The sequence below is a fragment of the Cygnus atratus genome, chromosome 12, assembly GCF_013377495.2.
Source record: "Cygnus atratus isolate AKBS03 ecotype Queensland, Australia chromosome 12, CAtr_DNAZoo_HiC_assembly, whole genome shotgun sequence".
Taxonomy (NCBI): domain Eukaryota; kingdom Metazoa; phylum Chordata; class Aves; order Anseriformes; family Anatidae; genus Cygnus; species Cygnus atratus.
Genome location: NC_066373.1, coordinates 36624 through 55996, shown reverse-complemented (window position 1 = coordinate 55996; position 19373 = coordinate 36624). Strand labels below are relative to the sequence as shown.

At 42.1% G+C, this 19373-nt stretch overlaps 2 protein-coding genes across 10 annotated transcripts in view; one reads left to right on the top strand and one right to left on the bottom strand.

Annotated features, from left to right (window-relative positions):
- Nucleotides 1–15393, top strand: part of ADAT1 (adenosine deaminase tRNA specific 1) — a 30689-nt gene extending 15296 nt beyond the window's left edge. For 5 of the 9 annotated variants that reach the window (XM_035566334.2, XM_035566335.2, XM_035566337.2 and 2 more), the window contains one exon: nucleotides 4290–6411. In XM_035566334.2, the coding sequence (XP_035422227.1) occupies nucleotides 4290–4422 (133 nt within the window). In that variant the 3' untranslated portion in view covers nucleotides 4423–6411. Of the gene's footprint in view, nucleotides 1–4289; nucleotides 6412–13442 lie in introns of those variants that run through there. The other 4 variants (XR_007708772.1, XR_007708771.1, XR_004781736.2 and 1 more) reach the window with 3 other exon arrangements.
- On the bottom strand, nucleotides 10581–19359 carry GABARAPL2 (GABA type A receptor associated protein like 2). The gene is made up of 4 exons (XM_035566346.2): nucleotides 19216–19359; nucleotides 18823–18878; nucleotides 13166–13338; nucleotides 10581–11141 (listed from the first exon to the last, which is right to left on the bottom strand). Exons 1-4 carry the CDS (start codon nucleotides 19247–19249, stop codon nucleotides 11051–11053), a joined length of 354 nt encoding a protein of 117 aa, XP_035422239.1. The 5' UTR covers nucleotides 19250–19359; the 3' UTR covers nucleotides 10581–11050.
- Nucleotides 19360–19373: the final 14 nt, after the last annotated feature.

The following is a 19373-nucleotide window of genomic DNA, read 5'->3' as shown; positions in this document are numbered from 1 at the left end:
ATGGTTGGCTCCTGTGCTATGCTGTCACACCATTTATTTTTCTCGCTTTGCCCCTGCATTCCTTCCCTGCCTTTTCTGGTCCACTTCTTGGTCTCTTGGCTCCCATCCGTTCTGCTCACCCAAGGGAATCTCATTCTGTAGTCCTTTGCAATTTGCTAGAGAGCTTGTCTTGTTAGTTTTGGGGTGTATTAGGACAAGAATCTTTATTTAGCCCTTTTCTCACCTCCTGTTGTCCACTGTTATGCTTCACATGTTAGCTGTACTACATCACCACAATTTTCTTAGCTTGCTTTTTAAGAGGAGCCAGCAAGCTTCTTCTTTGAGTATGCTCTCAACCTGTTCCAACTGAACAGTGCCTGCACTGATTCTGAAGAGATGTCAAGAATGAAGGAGAAAGAAAGGGACAGAAAGCAGGAGAAGCATGTTTACATACAGGAAAGAAGAAAATAAAAGAACATCACTACATTAGTTTCATGTAAAGCTTTAACTGTCCCAGTATCCTAATCTGAATTACGTGAAAACCTCTGTAGTTATGTTTTTGTTTTTTTTTTTTTTTTTTTCAGAATATTTGGTGGTAGTACGGCAAAGATTTTTTTGTGGATTGTTGTTTTTTATTCTGCTGGCAAAATCTTGTTCTTCATACCTTGTTCATCACCTGGGAAACTGAAAGCCTTTTTTTGTGGCGTCCACTCTACAGAGTCATCAGGCACTGCAGTTTGTGCAAGGTGTGGCTAGCTGCACAACCCCTTTTTGTGAATCTAAGTGATACTTTGCAACAAAAACCTAGCCTGAGTTTCTTGCTGGGCTTGTTAAATGGGTGGCTGATCATCTCTTCTCTTAACTGTGGTGGGTCCTGACTACATTTAATATTGTGTTTTCTTTCTCCTTCCCATTCAGTCTGCATTATGTATGGGTGATTCCGGTTCCGGAGAAGCCTCGCTGGGGAGGGGGGGTAGGCTGTTGTACAGAGGCATATGTGTACTAAGGGTACAAGGACTTTTAGATGGCTAAAATTAAAATACCTAAAGAACAGAACATTCTCTTGGTTTCATGTTAAAGATGCTAGGAGAATCAGGCAAAGTATGGTTTCCTGGCACCCTAGCATTAGGGGTTCACCACTTAGTTTTATATATTGAACATCTGTGAGCTTTTATCCTCTTAGATGTGATTCATTATTTTTTTCTGTAAGAGTAATGTTTTGGTCAATGCCTGACAGTGTGCAGCAGTGTATTGTTTTTCTTCGTAAGCTGCCCTGCTTGTGAGAAGAATCACTTCAGCTCAGTTTTGCACGTGGCTGAATGTATGAGCCTTTTTAAGCATAGTGGTGCTGGTGTGATGCTTTTTCCAAGTGTGTGACACTATTGGCTCATCTCTCATGTCTCTGGCATGCATTTGAACCACTCTGCTTCTCTCCTATACTGTAGTCTAGCAGTAAGATTGGAATAGTAAAGGGAAACATAAAAGGAATGTATACAGTCAGACCTGGATAGGCTGGAGATCATATTATTTACAGGACTGCCTGGGTCAGCGGACAAGTGTTCATTTCTGCCCCCGCCCCCCCCCCCCCCCCCCCCCTCCAAATTCCTCCCTCCAAAAAAGTCACAGGTTCTTCATTTCAAATTCTTGGAGTCTTAACGCCCCAAACATAGTAGAGATACAGACAAATCATGTGGCTCTTCTGGCAGATGTAATGTACTTTGAATTTGAAAGCATTCTTTCCATGTGTATATATATTGAAAATTTCTCGTAAGCCCAAGGCAGAAGTTGAGCATGAATTAAAAAAATCTGTTTCGTTTGGGCCACTCTTTGATGAAACTGTTTAAAATGCAGCTTTCTGTTACATCTGCTGTTAAATCCTGTAGCAACGTTGCCTGCCTGGAGAATGGGATCTCAGGAGGTTGCAGTTGTATATGGTTTTGTAACTGCTAAAGTGAATTGAAAATACTGAGCTGCTTCTCACTGCACCTCCTGCTTTCATGCTAGCTATGTTTTCCCTTACTGTCTACTGTAACAGTTTCATAACAGAACTCTGTTGAAATAATCTAAGTTGGGAAAATTCCTTAAGTATTTTAGTTAAACTGGATCAGACTGCTGGATATGCATTTAAAAGCCATTGATTTGCGAGCAAATTCATGAAAAAAAAAGCAACATTTAGCGAGGATGAAATGATGAACAGCTAGGCATCAGTCTTTCTCTTGGCTCTGTGGCTGATGGAAGAATCTATGTATATGTGTATAGCACCATCATCCCTAGCAAATCCAAGGAAAACAGGTGTTTCACCTTTTTACAAGATTGAGCCGGTCCAAAAATCTGTGTTCTGTAGGTCTCTTTCTGATTTACAACCATCCTAGATGTAATCAAATAAGTACAAGTAGCTGTGTTTTGAAGATGTAAACAGCATTTGATGTTAGCTGTTCTATGGTGAAGAACAAATATAAGTCATTAGATGCATTTACAGTGAAGAAGGGCAATGTCAAAATCTTAAATGTGTCAGAAGTACTTTAAGTATAGAAAGTATGGGAGCATAAAAGTTTCTTCCCAAAGACTGAATTGGTCATCACGTTTGAGTATAAGCATACACTTTGCTCCTTCAAGAATGGTCTTGAGGTGGAGGGGAGGTGCAGGTGGCTTGTACCATATCTCTGAGGACCCTGCTGGAGTACCTGGGAGAGGAACAGCTAGCCTACACAAGAGATTTGAGGGAGCTGGTTAAGGTCCACCATCCAACTTGGATGTGTGCTGTTTCCTGAACACTGCTTACGCAGATAATTGGTGGTCTTTTACCTCTTTAGTGATGCTCCTAAAGCATGATCTACCATTGGTACTGGGATTCTGTGTCTGTTCCATTGAGTTGCAGCGGGCCCTTCCACAGAACTTTCAAAAACAGCTCAGTGGTTAGTTTCACAGAGTTTGAATAATGTGAAAGAGGTAAAGAAAGCAAAATGGATTGGCTACGACAAACAGAGAGTGCAGGCAGGTTTGTAAGAGTATGTAAAAGAAAAGTTGTGGATGCCCCGTCCCTGCAGCTGTTCAAGGCTGGGTTGGATGGTGCTTTGGGCAACCTGGTCTAGTGGGTCCATGGCAGGGGAGTTGAAACTATATGATCTTTAAGATCCCTTCCAACCCAAATGATTCTGAGATTCAATAAGTCTCCCGTGTTCAGCAGTTGAGTAGGCAGGTTCTTTGCTCTTGCACTTTCTGAACCTCGGGTCTTCTGTATAGTTACTATCTCATGGTGTGCTGTGCATGTCAGCATTCTAGAAATACATTTACAATAGAATGCTGAGTGGCTGAATTATAGCTTCTTAGGGTCTGCTATTCTGCTGTGTTGGGTGGTGGTGATGACTGTGGAGCCTTTAAGCATGAAAGTTTGTTCTGTAACCTAGTGCAGTGGTTCTCAGACTTTTTAGATCAGGATCCCTGGAGCAGTTTGGCTCTTCGTCTTTATTGAGGAATGTCATGTTGCCTGTGAATTTCCCTTCATATTGGATTGATGTTTAAACATTGTGTCTCATGTGGTTTGACACTGGTAAAGGGAGAAGAAAGACTAGAAAAGAAATAAGTCATATGAAATTGTTTTAGAGGTGCTTGTGCTCTCTCTCTCTCTCTTATGTGTTCAGATATCATTGACCTGTATTTCCCTGTTTTGAAAATCAATGGTATCATGCACTCAGCAGAGGGACTGGTGATTTTCCTGAGATTGTGGGGAGCAGGTGCTACATAACGAAGGGGAGCAGAATACCAAAACTGAGCCTCTTATGCTTTAGGGAGAAAATAAAGTAAAAAAAAAAAAAAAAAATTGTCTCAGTCTTCCCCATAACTCCATGTTAAAAAAGAAATACTCTTCTTCCCTATTCCATTCCCTTCTGGCCAGCGATCACATCTGTTCTTCCAGCAAAACAAAGCTACTTCAACCCAATTCAAAGCACCCATCTCTAGCCACCTTTTCTGCTTTGGTTCTACGTTTTTTGCTATCATGAGTTTTCCGTAACCTATTGTCACGCAGTCAGGCACTGATACTTCTGTTGCTGGAGAGCATGTATGAAGCTTGGCAGACAAGTTACTGTTTTCTTATTTCATGAGACTGCTGACAATGTCTAGAAACACTGACTTCCTCAGCACCCAGGCCTCTCCAAGTCTCCCTTAGAAGCATAAGAGAATTTCACTTAGTGTGGAAAAGCTCATATGACATCATCATATTCTTAAATGCTTGATTGTTTTTTTCATTGTGTCACAATACATCCAATAGAATAATAGACAATTTGTCATTGTTGTGCATTTTATGTCAGGATGAAGACCCTAAAAACATACTGGGACTACAAGGAAGCTGCATCAAGTTATCAAGAAGCCTGGAAAGTGCTGCGCAGCCAAGCGCTGCTGGGCTGGGTCAAGAATGCCCAGGAATACCTGCACTTCACATGAGAATAAAAGCAACTGTAAATACATCAAAATGTCCTGAAACCCAGCAGATACCTATGCTACTCAAGGGCCAGTAAAGATGTCCTCTAGTTCCTCTGCTATAAGGAGATAGGACTGAAAAGGAAAGTAAAATCAGAGATCTCTTTGTTTTGGTTGATTTGCACCCCGCCCTGCACCCCCCTCTCCCCTTTATTTAACTGTAGAGAAGAATCACTGCATATTTAGTTCTGAGCTCCATGAAACAACGTGCCTTCAAAAGTGAGGAAGCAGTGATGCGAATCATCGTTTTTCTGAGGATATGATTTATCAGCTGTAGTCTGTTGGAATGGAAGTAATGTCAACTGAAATTGAAACAGTGCTATGGAAGAAAGGCTGTCATTGTAAAACTTTGGTGCTGGTTTTCCTTCCGCTCTTCATAATGTTGTGATTGTTTTTGTGTTGCTGGGACAACCCTAATGTATAGTAAGTAGTATTTTTATAACTCTTGGCTCTTCTTGTTCGGTGCTTTTAAGAATTTTCTGTCTCCCCACAGAATTTTTTGCTCCTAATTGGAAATAGTAGTTTTGTTCCAGGGTCTTTTTCTGGAAGTAATCCGTATAACTTTCTATTACTAAAAGTAGCCAAAGCAGAATTAAAAGAGTGCCGGGGAGAAGACTGTCAAATAATACTGCTTATGTTATCCTGTGCATCTCTTAATTTCAGGACTTTGCCAGATACCCCTTCACAGTTGATGTGCTTCTGTGGACAGGAAAGAAATCTCCTGAATTACTTGGTTCGATCTTGTTCAACACTGGGTTTTTATTGGTGGTTTTTGGTTGCTTGCTTGCTTGGTTCAGGGTCTGTTTTTTCTTTTTTCTCCAGTGATACGTGGTTCATTAAAAGCAGGGATGCCTTAAGCATTTATGTCAGTGTTTCCTGGCAAGTGTTCATTAATAGCCTGGCAAAGGTGGAAACACTGATGGGGACTGTAAGTAGTCTCTGGCAGTCCTTGCAATCATTGCCTTTATGCTTTATTACCAGATAACATCTGCATGACAAAACAATCCACGTTGCTAGCAGGGGGGAGGGAGGGGAACAATGGGTAATCATCCTCAAGCTTTCTGTCCCAATTATTACCTTCTGTGAGTAATTCCAGGACTGTGTCACTGCTACTGAGCGTGCTCCCTTTCTGTACTCTTTCTGCTGTAACCTACTATTCCTAAAATATTTGGACAATGTAATGGCAGAATGAAAGAAAGTGGTTAATTTGGAGCTTAAGAATTCTTTAGTTATTTGAGTTTTCTGTTGTTTGGTATCTTACTGTTGTTTGGGATTTGAAAAATGGGTACAGAATTTCTCAAAACAGCTTTTACAGCCGACCTACATAGAGCTGCATAGGGGACTGAACAGTTGGTAGCAGAGATCGTGTTACAGAAGATCTATTTATTGAGGGAATAACAACAAACTTGAATTGTGTGTGCGTAAGCCTATCCGCTTAACTCCAGCATTGACATTCAGAAAGACCAGTTGAATTGGTGATGGGGAAGACATTACATGTATTTGTAAAGGGCAGAGGATTATGGAGAATGGTGACTTGCGTTAGTCATCGGAGGCTGGAAGATGGCCAGCTGCCATCGCAGATAGGCCACTGGGTGAACTGCTAAAGAAAAATGGTAGCAGTTACCATCACTGAGCAAATAGCATCCCAAGGGCAGAGTCCTGTAGCTTAACTAAAAAGATAACTGGTAAATTTCCAGGCTCCTGAAATTTGCCTCTGTCCTTCCCTGAGATCTTGCAGAAACTGTTCCTTAATTGTAATCATCCTTAAACTGTAAACATCCTTAAAAAATTGTAAACAAAAATTTACAAAATCTTTACAAAATTGTAAACATCCTTAAACTGTACCTAGTTTCCCTTCACTAATCATCAACAAGGTCTGAAGTGAACCTGCCGACCAGACTGGAATGTTTCCAGTACCTGTCCAGCTGCAATATTAAAATGGATTACATAAAGCTTAGTTGTTCTGTAGTCTTGGCATCAGACTAGTTTTGAGATGAGCAGTTACATGATGTAAATTCATGTAAACTGATGGTTAATCAGGACAACCAAACAATTGGTAATTGGAACAGCAGAGTTTATGAGGGCAGCAGGATTTCCAAGGCGTGTGTAAAATGCTCTACAGAGTGTCTTTATATTACCCAGATAGATGCTTGGCTATCCCAAGCTAGTATGGGGACCAATCATTCCTATTTGCTAGAACAAACAAACCGTAATTCCTAATTTGTACGGGATGCCTTTAACAGCTTTGCTGTTGGAGAAATTGTTCTATTCTCAATCGCAGTAAGAAGGTTGGGCAGACAGTCCGCTCATTTTAAAGGAAGTCAAAAGCGGAGCATAAGAACGAGTACTTGTCCAGGTCTAAAATAAACTATCATCCATTTGAGTTTGAAGCTGAAATTTCTTGAGACAATGTGGTAGCATCCCTCTCCCCCTGAAAAAGCAAAGTTCTCATCTTTGCAGTGTGCTTTTACTGCTCACCTCATGCTGGCTGGAGCCCTTACTGTTCATAATACGTTCAAAGTAAATGGAAGGTGATTCAAATTGTTGTCTGTGGAGAAACAAACTGTGACCCCCAAAACAAGGTAGCTTTGTGCTAGTTGTTCACAGCTTTGCAATTAACCTAGTAAGCACAAGAGCAAAGGAAGAGCTAGGGCTGTGCTGCTCTGGGTGGAGCCAGGCTTCCTTCTGATGGTTAGAAACTACTAGATGGTTATGAAACCATGCCTGGAGGAAATGCTTGAGGCATAAGCAGGAAAACAGTGAGTGAGTTACTTCTTATGAAAAGCTACTGTCAATAAGAAGGAAAGAAAGGTGTTAAGAGTAAAATTGCCAACCAAATGCAGTTGAAAGGTTCTTTCTTAGAGCGTAACTATCCTGAGAATCTGTTAGCATCATTACAAGCGCATCGCAGCAGTGGTGGTTTACAGATGGAAGCAAGATAATTTTTGAGGAAAGACCATCTAAATTCACCTAGTATTTGTTTCTTTATACCAGAGATGATATTTCAAGTAAGCTTAAGATTATATAGAAATGCTACTGTAAGAATAGTGAGATGTTAATTCCGTTTCTTCATTATTCAGAAGAGCTCAGAGGGTGGTGATTGGTAGCGCAGAGTCCGGCTGGAGGCCTGTGACTCGTGGTGTTCCCCAGGGGTTGGTGCTGGGTCTGGTCTTGGTCAGCATCTTCATTGACAACCTTGATGACGGAGTAGTGTCCACCCTCAACAAGTACGCCGATGATACAAAGCTGGGAGAAGTGACTGACATGCCAGAAGGCTGCGCTGCCATTCAGCGAGACCTGGACGGGCTGGAGAGCTGGGCAGGAAGAAACCAAATGAGGTTTAACAAGACCAAGTGTAGAGTCCTGCACCTGGGAAGGAACATCCGCACGTATTCAGTACAGGCTGCGGGATGACCTGCTGGAGAGGAGCTCTGCGGAGAAATTCCTGGGGGACAGCAGGTTGACCATGAGCCAGCAGTGAGCCCTGGTGGCCAAGAAGGCCAGTGGGATCCTGGCGTGCATTCAAAGGAGCGTGGCCAGCAGGTCAAGGGAGGTGATCCACCCCCTCTACTCTGTCCTGGTCAGGCCTCACATGGAGTACTGTGTCCAGTTCTGGGTTTCCCGGTACAAAAAAGACAGGGTTCTCCTGGAAAGAGTCCAGTAGAGGGCCACTAAGATGATACGGGGCCTATGGGCTATAGGGTTTCCTCCCTGTGAGGAAAGGCTGAGAGACCTGGGTCTGTTCAGCCTTGAGAAAAGAAGACTGAGAGGGGATCTCATCAATGTTTACAGATATCTTAAGTGTGGGACACAGAGGGATTTGGCCAACTTCTTTTCAGTGGTTTGTGGGGACAGGACAAGGGGCAATGGCCACAAAATGGAGCACAGGAAGTGCCGCACCAACATGCAAAAGAACTTCTTCACGGTGAGGGTGACGGAGCACTGGAACAGGCTGCCCAAGGAGGTTGTGAAGTCTCCTTCTCTGGAGATACTCGAGACCCATCTGGACGCCTGCCTGGGTAACCTGCTCTGCCTGCCTGGGTAACCTGCTTTGGCGGGGGGTTGGACCCAATGATCTCTCAAGGTTCCTTCCAACCCCTACGATTCTGTGCTTCTGTGATTCATTCAGTGTATAGACTGAAATGCCTTCTCAGTCCTTAAGGGTTACCAGAAAGATAAGACTATATGGGACCCACTGTTCTAGACAAATTGTTTTTAATCAATTTACAAGACACACTGTCCTCTCTAAAGGAGAGGTACGTAGTTCAAAAGAAAATCTTTGTTTCCTTGACGTTTTAAGTACATTTGCAGATACAAAGGGAAGTATATGTAGAGCCTTTATCCCTGCATTCTCTGGAATTAGTTGGGTACCCGGGCTTCTAAAACCAAACTAGTGAAAAATTGCAGAGAAGTTAAGAGAGTAATTACGTATGTTTTTAGAGGCTTATGAAGGGTATTCTAAAAGTCATGTGAATCGTAACATTGGCAATAAAACCTCATCTTTCCTTGTTTTGGTTAGATATATTTGTGCTAGCATGGAATTAGTTTTCTTGTGCAGTTGTGAGGGCTAAGGTACATTTTCTTATTAACAGCTAGCAAAAAAAATTACTTAATACTGTAGACAAACTGTGACGTTTCAGCTTAAAGGAGACATTTTTTCAGCAGAAAAAGGTATTAAAAATCACAGCTGCAACCACTTAAATCTGAATCAAAATGTTTTAGAGTAAATAAGTAAATAAACATACTAAGTCCATGGAAGGGAGGGACAGAACACATTCTGGAAAGAAACAGGGACAGAATGTTAACTAAGGCACTGCTATACAGTGCAGTACTATTTCAAATAATGAAAGGCACACTGAAATTAACTGTGCATTCTCAGATGCAGTAAGCACGTACAGCACTGGTACTGTGACAAGTCCCAATAATACTGTAGTATCAATGTTTCAAAAGCTCCTATCTCTTCAAATGTGGAGTCATTCTGCCAGCACCTCTAAAACCTGTAGTGCTGAACACAATTCCATGCATAAGGTGGCTTCACGGGAATTTTAGTCTAATATGAATTTGATTTAAGCTTAGAAAGTGATAACATTTCCACTGTGTCTGGAAACGCTTTAAAAACTAAACTCTTCTACACCATTTGGCGTGAAAATCAAGTGATACGTTTATTAAGAATCTAAACTGTAATTAGTGATTCCTTGCTGATTCACAAATTCCAGAGCAATGCTACTCTTCCAACCCAGTGTTGTCCTTTCATATCAGAACATGACCTCCAGTACTATGCACTTATATGTGGTTTTGTTTGTTTTTGCAGTCTCGTAGTTCAGAGCCACAGGCTTGCCTCTGCATCTTAAGTAGAGGTAGTCATGTAGCTATGGTAAGCCCATTTGGAAGGAAGTTGAGAGCCTCACAAATAACAGCTTTTTTGGTTTTATGGCAAACCGTTCTCTATTTTTGCTGTGCTGTGCCACATGCTCGAGCAGTAGTGCTCATAAAGGAGAGGAACTGATCCTGAACTCTTTATCTTGCATGCAGCATTTCTAAGTCTGGCTGTCTATTTCAAGTGAGTTAAAGCTATTTTTTCACATACTTGGTTCTGTAAATTCCTTACAATACCTACCAAATTTTTGGTTGGAAAATACACGTATATTTATATAACTAACTGTAACACAACTACTGCTGTTTTTTTTAAAGCTGCTTATGCAACTGTTTTAATCTGAACTCCTTACTAGTTATTTCTCTCTTTGCCATAACTCATGGACAAATTATTCCTTCCTGTTCTCCGGCTCTCTGGTTTTCTATTTGTATCATTCCTTCTTCAAGATGCCTTTTCCTTATATGCTATGCTTTTTTCACCTAGGTCCTGCATTCCAAAGCCCATGGTATGTATTCCTCCGCTTATAGCCTGTGCACTGGCCTGGCTTTTCTCCCAATTAGATGTAATAGCGCTGAATCTTTTGGTCTTAAGAACTAACAGATAACTCTGTTTTTTCCTTCTATCATCATCAGCATCTTAAATGCTGAGAAGCAGTACAATGTCTAGTAAATAATGCAAGCAGTTGTATGCTATCTAGTGAATGATACATAACCGTGGCCAAAGTGAAGGTAAAGAAATGACAGCACTGTCTGTTTGTGGTAGGAATTTTTATTGTACTCTGTTAATTGAGAAAGAGGAACATACTTTCTCGATTCAACATGATCAGCATCTTGCTACTGCTTAGGATAACCTAGCAAATCCAGTGTTCCCAATACTAATTTAATGTTTTTATTTTTCATAAATTAACTCCTTAAAACAGAATAAATGTGCATTCTTTTCATGTTTTAGTAGCTCAACTACTTTACTTTATTATTTAATCAATGCCATTAAATGTATCCCCTAAAGGAGTGAGGCTCTGCGATTCCATAGCCATGAGAAAAAACACACTTTTTTTTATAATTTAACAGTCTAATAAAACAAGACCTATAGATACATTAGGAAATAAATCCAGTTACAAATACATGTATATAGAAGAAACTTATGTGGATGTCAGAACAGAAAATGATCAGCTATTTACAAGATACACAGCAGGATGGTATAGTAGCCAAGACCCACCATTCAGAAACCAAATGTGTTCTCTCCACTGTAGGCAACATATAAGAATCCATCTTCATCCTTCTCCTTCTCATAAAGTTGTCCCATAGTTAAGCTTGAAGGGGGAAAAATGAAACAGCTTGCTTGGATCACGACAGTTGCAAATGGTAATAGAATCTCACATAAGGATTAATAAAAGCTAAAATTAAGTCTATGTATAAATCAAAACACAAAAAAAACAAAAAAAAGAAAAAAAGAAAAGCAGTTGACTCCTGAGTTCACAAAATGATCCTGGGCTCCCTGCAGGACACCTAGATTTCTGTTACCTGTGTACCTAACGAGTACATCTATGAAAATGCTTCCTTATTTTTATTAGAAATTATTATTCACTGGATGTATTTCAATTTCTGAATTGTATGTTATTGATGCTGTGACTAATAGCAAGATTAAGAGCCTGATAGCATCATCTTTCAATGCAGCTGAACTGAAACCTTGCTGCTCGTGTGAGGAACCTAATTTCTCTCTCCATATGCTGTAGTCTTGAATGTTCAGATGGTCTTAAGCTCACCAAACTTACACCGTTTGGACTGTTTCTCCGAGGTCCAGGTTGTTTGGGGGAGTTAAAGCTTTGTTTTCTGTATTGTTAAAAAGTGATGACTTAAAATAGTGCTATTACTGAAATGTGGGCAATAAATTCCATGTTAGCTAAAAGCTAGTGTTTTTTCAATGGATAAAATTTTGAATGTTTGGACTATTTTTTTTTTTTAACAGAATAGGCATGTGGCCCTTCACAGTCTAAGTAGTCTTTAGTAGGATGCTTTATTGTGGAAAAACAGTAACAGAGCCAAGCAATTACTTGACCAGTACAATTGTTCCAACCATCTGTGAACCACAGGTGAAACAGGCAGTTGACAACAGTCAGCTGCACAAGTGGTGCTTCTTCAGCTCACCTTTGACTTCCCAAGAGTGTTTGAGAAAAGACTAGTGAACTGGAAGATGCAGACTGAATGTGAGTGATGGGGAAAACAGTCATGGCTTTTTACCCGTAAGAAAGGGATGCCACATGAGAGGAACTGGAGAGAGTTGCAGGCAATACTAGAAATAGAAGGAAATTGGTAAATAGTAGATAAACTTCTGGATGAGGAGAGAAGAATGTCAAGAGTTAGTGGTCTATGCAATAAATTTGTCCTCCAAAAGAAGTAGAGCCATTGATCAATATGATTTTTATCTGTTATCAAAAGTTAATATTTTTCAATTAGCTTGAAGCTTCAGTGCCCTATATTTCCAGCAGAGATGAGAGATCTCATCATTAATGTGAGATCAGACAATGTGCCATTTCCTCTCCTGTTTGTTACTAGCAGTTGTACAGCACTAAGAAGATGGCACTAATGCATTCCTAAAGCTCCCAGAAGAGAGAAAGTAGAAAAAGGTGGTCTTCATAGGTCCCTACTGTGTATCATGAATTAAATAATATTTCTAGCTGAGTCTGGACAAGTTACCTGGAAGTACTATTACAGAGGTAAGGGTTAGTAAGAATAACGCTGCATCTAAGCCACATAATGTTACATACTATTCCTTCAAATATTAAAATAGCTTGTATAGTAAGTAGCTGCTTCTGCTATATATTGTTCTGTACGTAGCAGGCAACCATTGAAACTTATTCCAATATGAAAGCAATGTGAAAAACCTTTCTATAGTCATTTTGCAGTTCATGCTTATAAAAAAAAAGTGATTAAAAAAGTAACAGTAACTAACATATAACGTCATTTCTTTGTGAAATGACAGTTAATGGTTTTTCAGAATAATTTATGGTGTTGGCTTTTGAGCACTTAAAACGCAAACTTCTTGTTACGCTGAGGATTATTTGCCATTGATGTCAGTGTTGTTCCTATGTTCAACCAAAGATATAATGCCAGAGCTTACCCTCTTACCATGAAAGTAATGATAATACATTTTGCAGTCACCTTTCCTTTCAGCTTAGCTTGAGAAGCAAGATGTTTATCATGTGTGAGGGGGGCAAAAAGCAATAAGTGAGATTTAAAATGTAAATATGTGCCTTCTAAAAATCACCAAATAAGCCTCAAAAGGAGTTAATGTCCCTCTGATACGGTTCTGAATACCAAGTGAACAGCCTCTTACCTAGACTGTGGGACAGTCTTATCTACAAAGAGGAATATTGCCTTCTCAGAGGGCAGCTGAATCCTCTTCCTGATGATCCACATAAACTGGGCCACAGTGATGTCAGATGGAACTAAGTACTTCCTCTTGTCAATATCAACAATCTGAGATCCTGAGACCTTCTCCACTATGACCTGTAAAACACAAGCATGAAAGTGAGGCTTTTCAGGATAGGTATGAACAGAAGGCTTTGATAAATCACCTGCTCTAACCTAAATCTATCTTCTTTTTATTTTAGAGACATTACCTCTTGTGCTATCACTGCACTGCTTGACAAAGAGTCCTTCCCCAGCTTTCCTGTAGCCACTGGAGGGCCTCTATAGGGTCCCCCCAGAGCCTTCCCTTCTGCAGGCTGAAAAACTCCAGCTCCAGCTCTCCCAGCCTGTCTTCACAGGAGAGGTGCTTCAGCCCTCTGATTCAACCTTGTGGCCCTCCTCTGGACTCACATATTCCTTCCTTCCAAATGTATTGGAGTCATGAAAAAATCAACAAGACTGCAGTACTGGTAAATCAGCAATGGCAAGTGATATGGAGGACCCAGGGAACTGCAGGCCTGACCTCGGTGCCAGGAAAGGTGATGGAACAGGTCATCTTGAATGCAATCACACAATGTATGCGGGACCACTGGGGGATCAGGCCCAGTCAGCATGGGTTCATGAAAGGCAAGTCCTGCATGACCAACCTCATCTCCTTCTATGACCAGGTGACCCACCTGGTGGAGGAGAGAAAGCCTCTTGACATAGTCTACCTAGACTTCAGCAAGGCCTTTGACACAGTCTCCCACAGTATTCTCCTGGAGAAGCTGGCAGCCTGTGGCTTGGACAGGTACACTCTTTGCTGGGTTTAAAACTGGCTGGATGTCTGGGCCCAGAGAGTGGTGGTGAATGGAGTGTGATCCAGCTGGAGAACGGTCACCAGTGGTGATCCCCTGGGGTCAGTGTTGGGGCCCATCCTCTTTAATATCTTTGTTGATGATTTGGATGAGGGAATTGAGTGCACCCTCAGGAAGTTTGCAGATGACACCAAGTTAAGGGGGAGTGTCGATCTGCCAAAGGGTAGGAAGGCCCTGCAGAGGGACCTGGACAGGATGAGTCAATGGGCAGAGGCCAGTGGGATGAGGTTCAACATGGCTAAGTGCCAGGTCCTGCACTTTGGCCACAACAACCCCATGCAGCACTACAGGCTTGGGGCAGAGTGGCTGGAAAGCTGTGCAGAGGAAAAGGATCTGGGGGCGATGATAGATGCTCGTCTGAACATGAGCTGGCAGTGTGCCCAGGTGGCCAAGAAGGCCAATGACATGCTGGCTGGTATCAGGAATAGTGTAGTCAGCAAGACCAGGGAGGTGATCGTCCCCTTGTATTCAGCTCTGGTGAGGCCGCACCTCGAGTACTGTGTTCAGTTTTGGGCTCCTCAGTACAAGAAGGACATCGAGGTCCTGGAACGTGTCCAGAGAAGGGCTACAAAGCTGCTGAAGGGTCTGGAACACAAGCCCTATGAGGAGCAGCTGAAGGGACGTGGGATTGTTTAGTTTGGAGAAGAGAAGGCTCAGGGGAGACCTTACTGCTCTCTACAACTGCCTGAAAGGAAGGTTTAGGGAGCTGGGGGTCAGCCTCTTCTCACGGGTAACTAGCGATAGGACTAGAGGGAATGGCCTCAGGTTGCACCAGGGGAGGTTTAGGTTGGAAATTCAGAGACATTTCTTCTCAGAAGGCGTAGTCAGGCATTGGAATGGGTTGTCCAGGGAAGTGGTGGCGTCACTGTCCCTGAGGGTGTTCAAGGGAAGGTTGGACCTGGCATTTAGGGACATGGGTTAGTGGGTGATATTGGTAGTAGGGTGAGGGTTTCGACCAGATGATCTTGAAAGTCTCTTCCAACCTTAATGATTCTATGATTGTGAAGTCCACTCGCTCCCTTTGTACATACACTGCTTATTTTGTCTCTGTCACTATCTCATACACAGAAAGTGGCAATCATTGATTGAAATTTTGTGTTACACAGAACTGTAGTCTGCAAGGAGCATGCCCTATTCTCTTTTAAAATGTTATATGATCAAATAGTAATCTGCAAACCAAGAAGTACAGATTTAATACACACACACCACTTCTACCCATCAAACTTAACTGTCTCCTCTGAACAAAGCCCCAAGTCATTCCTAACACATGACAGAACTGATTGCCTTGATATGGAGCGTAGCAAAAGGGAAAAAAAAATTCATCAACACTAAAGCAAAAAAAAAAAATCAGTACTAAGGTAAGAGGGAGGACCACCAGCCTAGTTTAGAATCCAACATCTTCCGTTTCACCTTCTGTACACAATCCTGAGATGCCAAAATGTCTCTTAGGCTTCCATGTAAAGCATTACAGTATTCACTATTTTTTAAGTCTTTTGTATTCATCTGTGCAGTGTACTGCACCATCACAGACTACGTACCAATATCATCACACATGTACCAGGATCTCAGAAACTGTCACGCTAAGTAGAGGAGCAGCCATACTGTAGGTAACTTAGTGCAGAGCTGAAGAGACCACGTTATATCTGAATATAGTCAAAATTCTGATAGAGTTGCAGTGTACATTGTATAATGTAAGGTTCCAGTTTGCCATAGATCCCATGTTCTTTCTTTTTTTTTTTTTTTTTTTTTTTAAGTGTTTTGCTGCACGGCTTTTGAATTGACATCCATTCTGTCTGGGTTTGCATAATTAATCTGGCAATGATTATTCACCTCCCACAGTTAGGCACTAGGCATTTTAGCCAGGCTGTATGATGAGCCTAGGCAGAGAAAGGAACCGTGCCTGCAGCACGCCCTGGAGTACCAGTTAGTCTGCCAGTGAAGCCAGTTGAGTGCTCCACCAAATTAGCAGAAATGTGCTGTGATGCGATCTTGTCTGTATGCCTCTGACACACCAAACTTAAACTGAGAGATGATCCAGCAGTATATGTTATGTATGGTATTATCAACAATACGATTACAGCATCAGTTGGATGAAGTTACAGGATGACAGGGAAGCCATACTAATGAAATGGTGGTTTTAGCTATATATGAGTATGCGTATGAGTTATATATGAATAAGAGCCAGATGGCATACATAGACTGGGGGGGAGGGTGGATAAAAATCACAACCCATGCTTATACTGCCAAGTCGCAGGAACTTGGCTTTTCTCTACCTACACCAGGAGAGAACAGAACAGAAAGCAGATAGGGAACCAAACAGAGATGCCTAGATAAGATGGTGTTTACAGCATTAACAGGCTTTTGTTTGACACTTGGAAAAAAAGATGCCTATGTTAATCACCATTTTAGAATGTCTGCAGACTCAGGTTTGCAGTAACGTACTGATTTTTTTCACTGGACAGCAGAAAAAAAAAGTTTTATTCTGAATATGCATAACTGCACTTTAAAACATACAGTTTGTTCTACCTTACTATTGTTGCCTCACTGATGCTATTCTCTTGTGTTACACTGAACTGACATTAAACTATCTTACTTCATATGTTAGGAAGTTAAGAAATTGACCACAGGAAGGCAAGACAGCAAGGTCACAAACAAAGCAAAAAGCAACATATATGGGAGGAAGGAGAATTAAGTATAACTTGTGGAAAGGACCTGATGTTCGTTGCTCCACACAGGCTAGGCCTTGAATGAAAAATGCAGTATGTGGGGAAACAGGGCTGACAAGAGGTTGCTGTGTCTCTGTTGCTTACCTCTGCATTCCTTATTGCTACAGCATACAGGTAAGGCTCGAGTAAATTTACAAAATACACTGTGATCTGGGGAGGGTTCTTTTATTTGGTGCTGCCTACAGAAACAGGATGGTACAGTAAGTGGCCCTTGCAATTTAGTACGTGGGAAGTGTAAAGAGGACCAAGAACAGACTGAAGGGAACATTCAAGCTTTACCATCTCATACTTTAAAAAAGAGATTGTAATAATCTACCAAGCATTTTAGCTTTACAATGCAGAAACTGTCATAATTGGAAGTCAAGGCTATTGGTGAACTGCTTCTAGTAAAACATGCAGATACCTCTAACCCTTGGATCATGTGATACCCAGGCAAATTTAAAATAGCAGTGCTTAGGAAGCATGAGTGTCTTTTCAAGTCCCATTTTATTTCTAAAGGGTCCAGGCTAGGACAGGGGCTGTTCATATGTTATCTCAATACATCTTAAGATGTTTGAGCCACTGAAATATCTATAAATCCATGGAGCCAGAGACAGCAGCTGAGAACTGCTCTGAAGGTCAGAACCTATGTTATCTCAATACATCTTAAGATGTTTGAGCCACTGAAATATCTATAAATCCATGGAGCCAGAGACAGCAGCTGAGAACTGCTCTGAAGGTCAGAACCCTCTGACCTACATCATTCTGGATGCAGACTACAGCCTGGAAAGAAGAAAACATGCATTAAGTCTGAAAAACACTTTTGATTACTAAACGCAAAAAAATGTATATTCGATACCAACTACTTTGTAAAAGTTAGGTGTCTCAATCTGAAACATCAAGCAGAATTTTTTTTATTTGCCCAGACAAAGCATCACAATGAACTTTGAGATTTAACTCCTGTATCTATTTACACATTGCTATCCATTCCTGATAAAGTATCATGTAATTCTGACTCATACTATGAGTTCCAATGTCTCTCTTTTTCCTCAAGGGTCAGGAAAGATATCCTGGAAATGTGCAAAAGTATACCTGTGAAGATCTGTGGTTATTAGCATGCTACAGTCTATATTAGGTAGGTGGCCAAGCAGAAAATAGCGAGGATTGGATGAGCTTGCCAGACTACAACTGGAGAAGATGCTGTGACTAGGTTTGATTCAGAAACAGAGAAAGGCAAAATGGTTAGAGGTTCTCTGGTCTGTGCTGTCCACTGGCTAAGTTACTTACCTAGAGGTCAGATAGGAATGTCACTAATTGGCATGTAATCAGATGGAATGCGGAAACTTTACTCACAAGTATATTGGTTGAGAATGTGAACGTGTTGCTAGCTGTTACACAAGAGCATGAAGTATGGTCATTTCACTGACTGAAACATGATAAAAGGGATTACAGAGTGAAGAAAAGTCATTTGCTATTTAGCAGGCAGCAAGTATTAATGCAGAAAGGAGCAGTCACCACTTGCAATGGCTCTTCAAACAGTAGAGTTTACATGAGGTGGGTTCGAGATCAGATTGCTTACAGGCAGATATTAAATACGGGGAAAATTACCAAACTCATCTAGCTATGATGGATGACTGTCAAGGTGTAATGAAGTTATTCTCTCTCTCTGGCACAGAATAAAATCTTCAAGAGACTGAAAGCATAGGGTCTTTGCTGGGTATATATATGCTATTAGAAGAAACCAGGACACTCATAAACCATAGACACGTGTGGTGAGCATTCAGAAAGTCAGGCACTGTTGCTTACTTGAGAATACGTATAGGGGTAGAGGAGGGAACGCTGGATTAGTTAGATGTGTTTGGAGCCTCTTTAAAACATCTATGTCACAAAATGGAAGATGAATACATGAAAGATGAATTTACATAGTAGGATCTGGTCAAAGAAGAGAGGGCAGGATGGGATATCCGAAGATATCCATCTTTGCCTCTAAGTACTGGAATGAAGATGGCTTGGTTACTCACCGGGACACGGTCAGGGTATTTGGCTCGGATTTTTGCTGACTCGACACATCTGTGCTCTGTGAACAAAACTCGTAATTAGTCATTGGGATGGAAACAGTATCTATCACCGGTGTCCTAGGCAGAGCCAGCAGCCCTGCAGACGCGGGAGCCGGTGGGAGCCGCGGCCGTCCTGCCTGCCTGCGACGAGAGCCCAGCTACTCGGGGAGGCCGTCCCCGATTACCGCGCCAGCCTTCGGCGAGGGCCGCAGGGGGCTGTCCGCCCAGAGCCGCGACGACCGGCTCGGGGGCTGCCCGGGGCGTACCGAGTCGGGAGGCCCGGGGCAGATGGCGACGCAGGAGACGGGGCGGCGCAGGGCCGCCGGCGGGCAGCACCTGGCCCGGGCCCGCCCTTACCCAGCGCGTGGTCCTCCTTGAACATCCACTTCATGGCGCGGGCCGGGCAGGAAGCGGAGCCGGCGGCGGCAAGGCCCGAGTGCGGGCGGGCAGGGACTCGTGCCGGGCGGCGGGGCCTGTCGCTGTCACGGTCCCTGTCACAACAACAACAGCCGCGG

What these genes read in the sequence shown, in the direction of transcription:
- GABARAPL2 (XM_035566346.2), bottom strand. Translation starts at nt 19,249, where the DNA reads ATGAAGTGGATGTTCAAGGAGGACCACGCGCTGG. An exon ending in CAAGGAGGACCACGCGCTGG is followed by an intron (nt 18,879 to 19,215) that starts GTAAGGGCGGGC and finishes TTTTGTTCACAG; the next exon opens with AGCACAGATGTGTCGAGTCA. An exon ending in AAGACTGTCCCACAGTCTAG is followed by an intron (nt 11,142 to 13,165) that starts GTAAGAGGCTGT and finishes TCCCCCTTCAAG; the next exon opens with CTTAACTATGGGACAACTTT.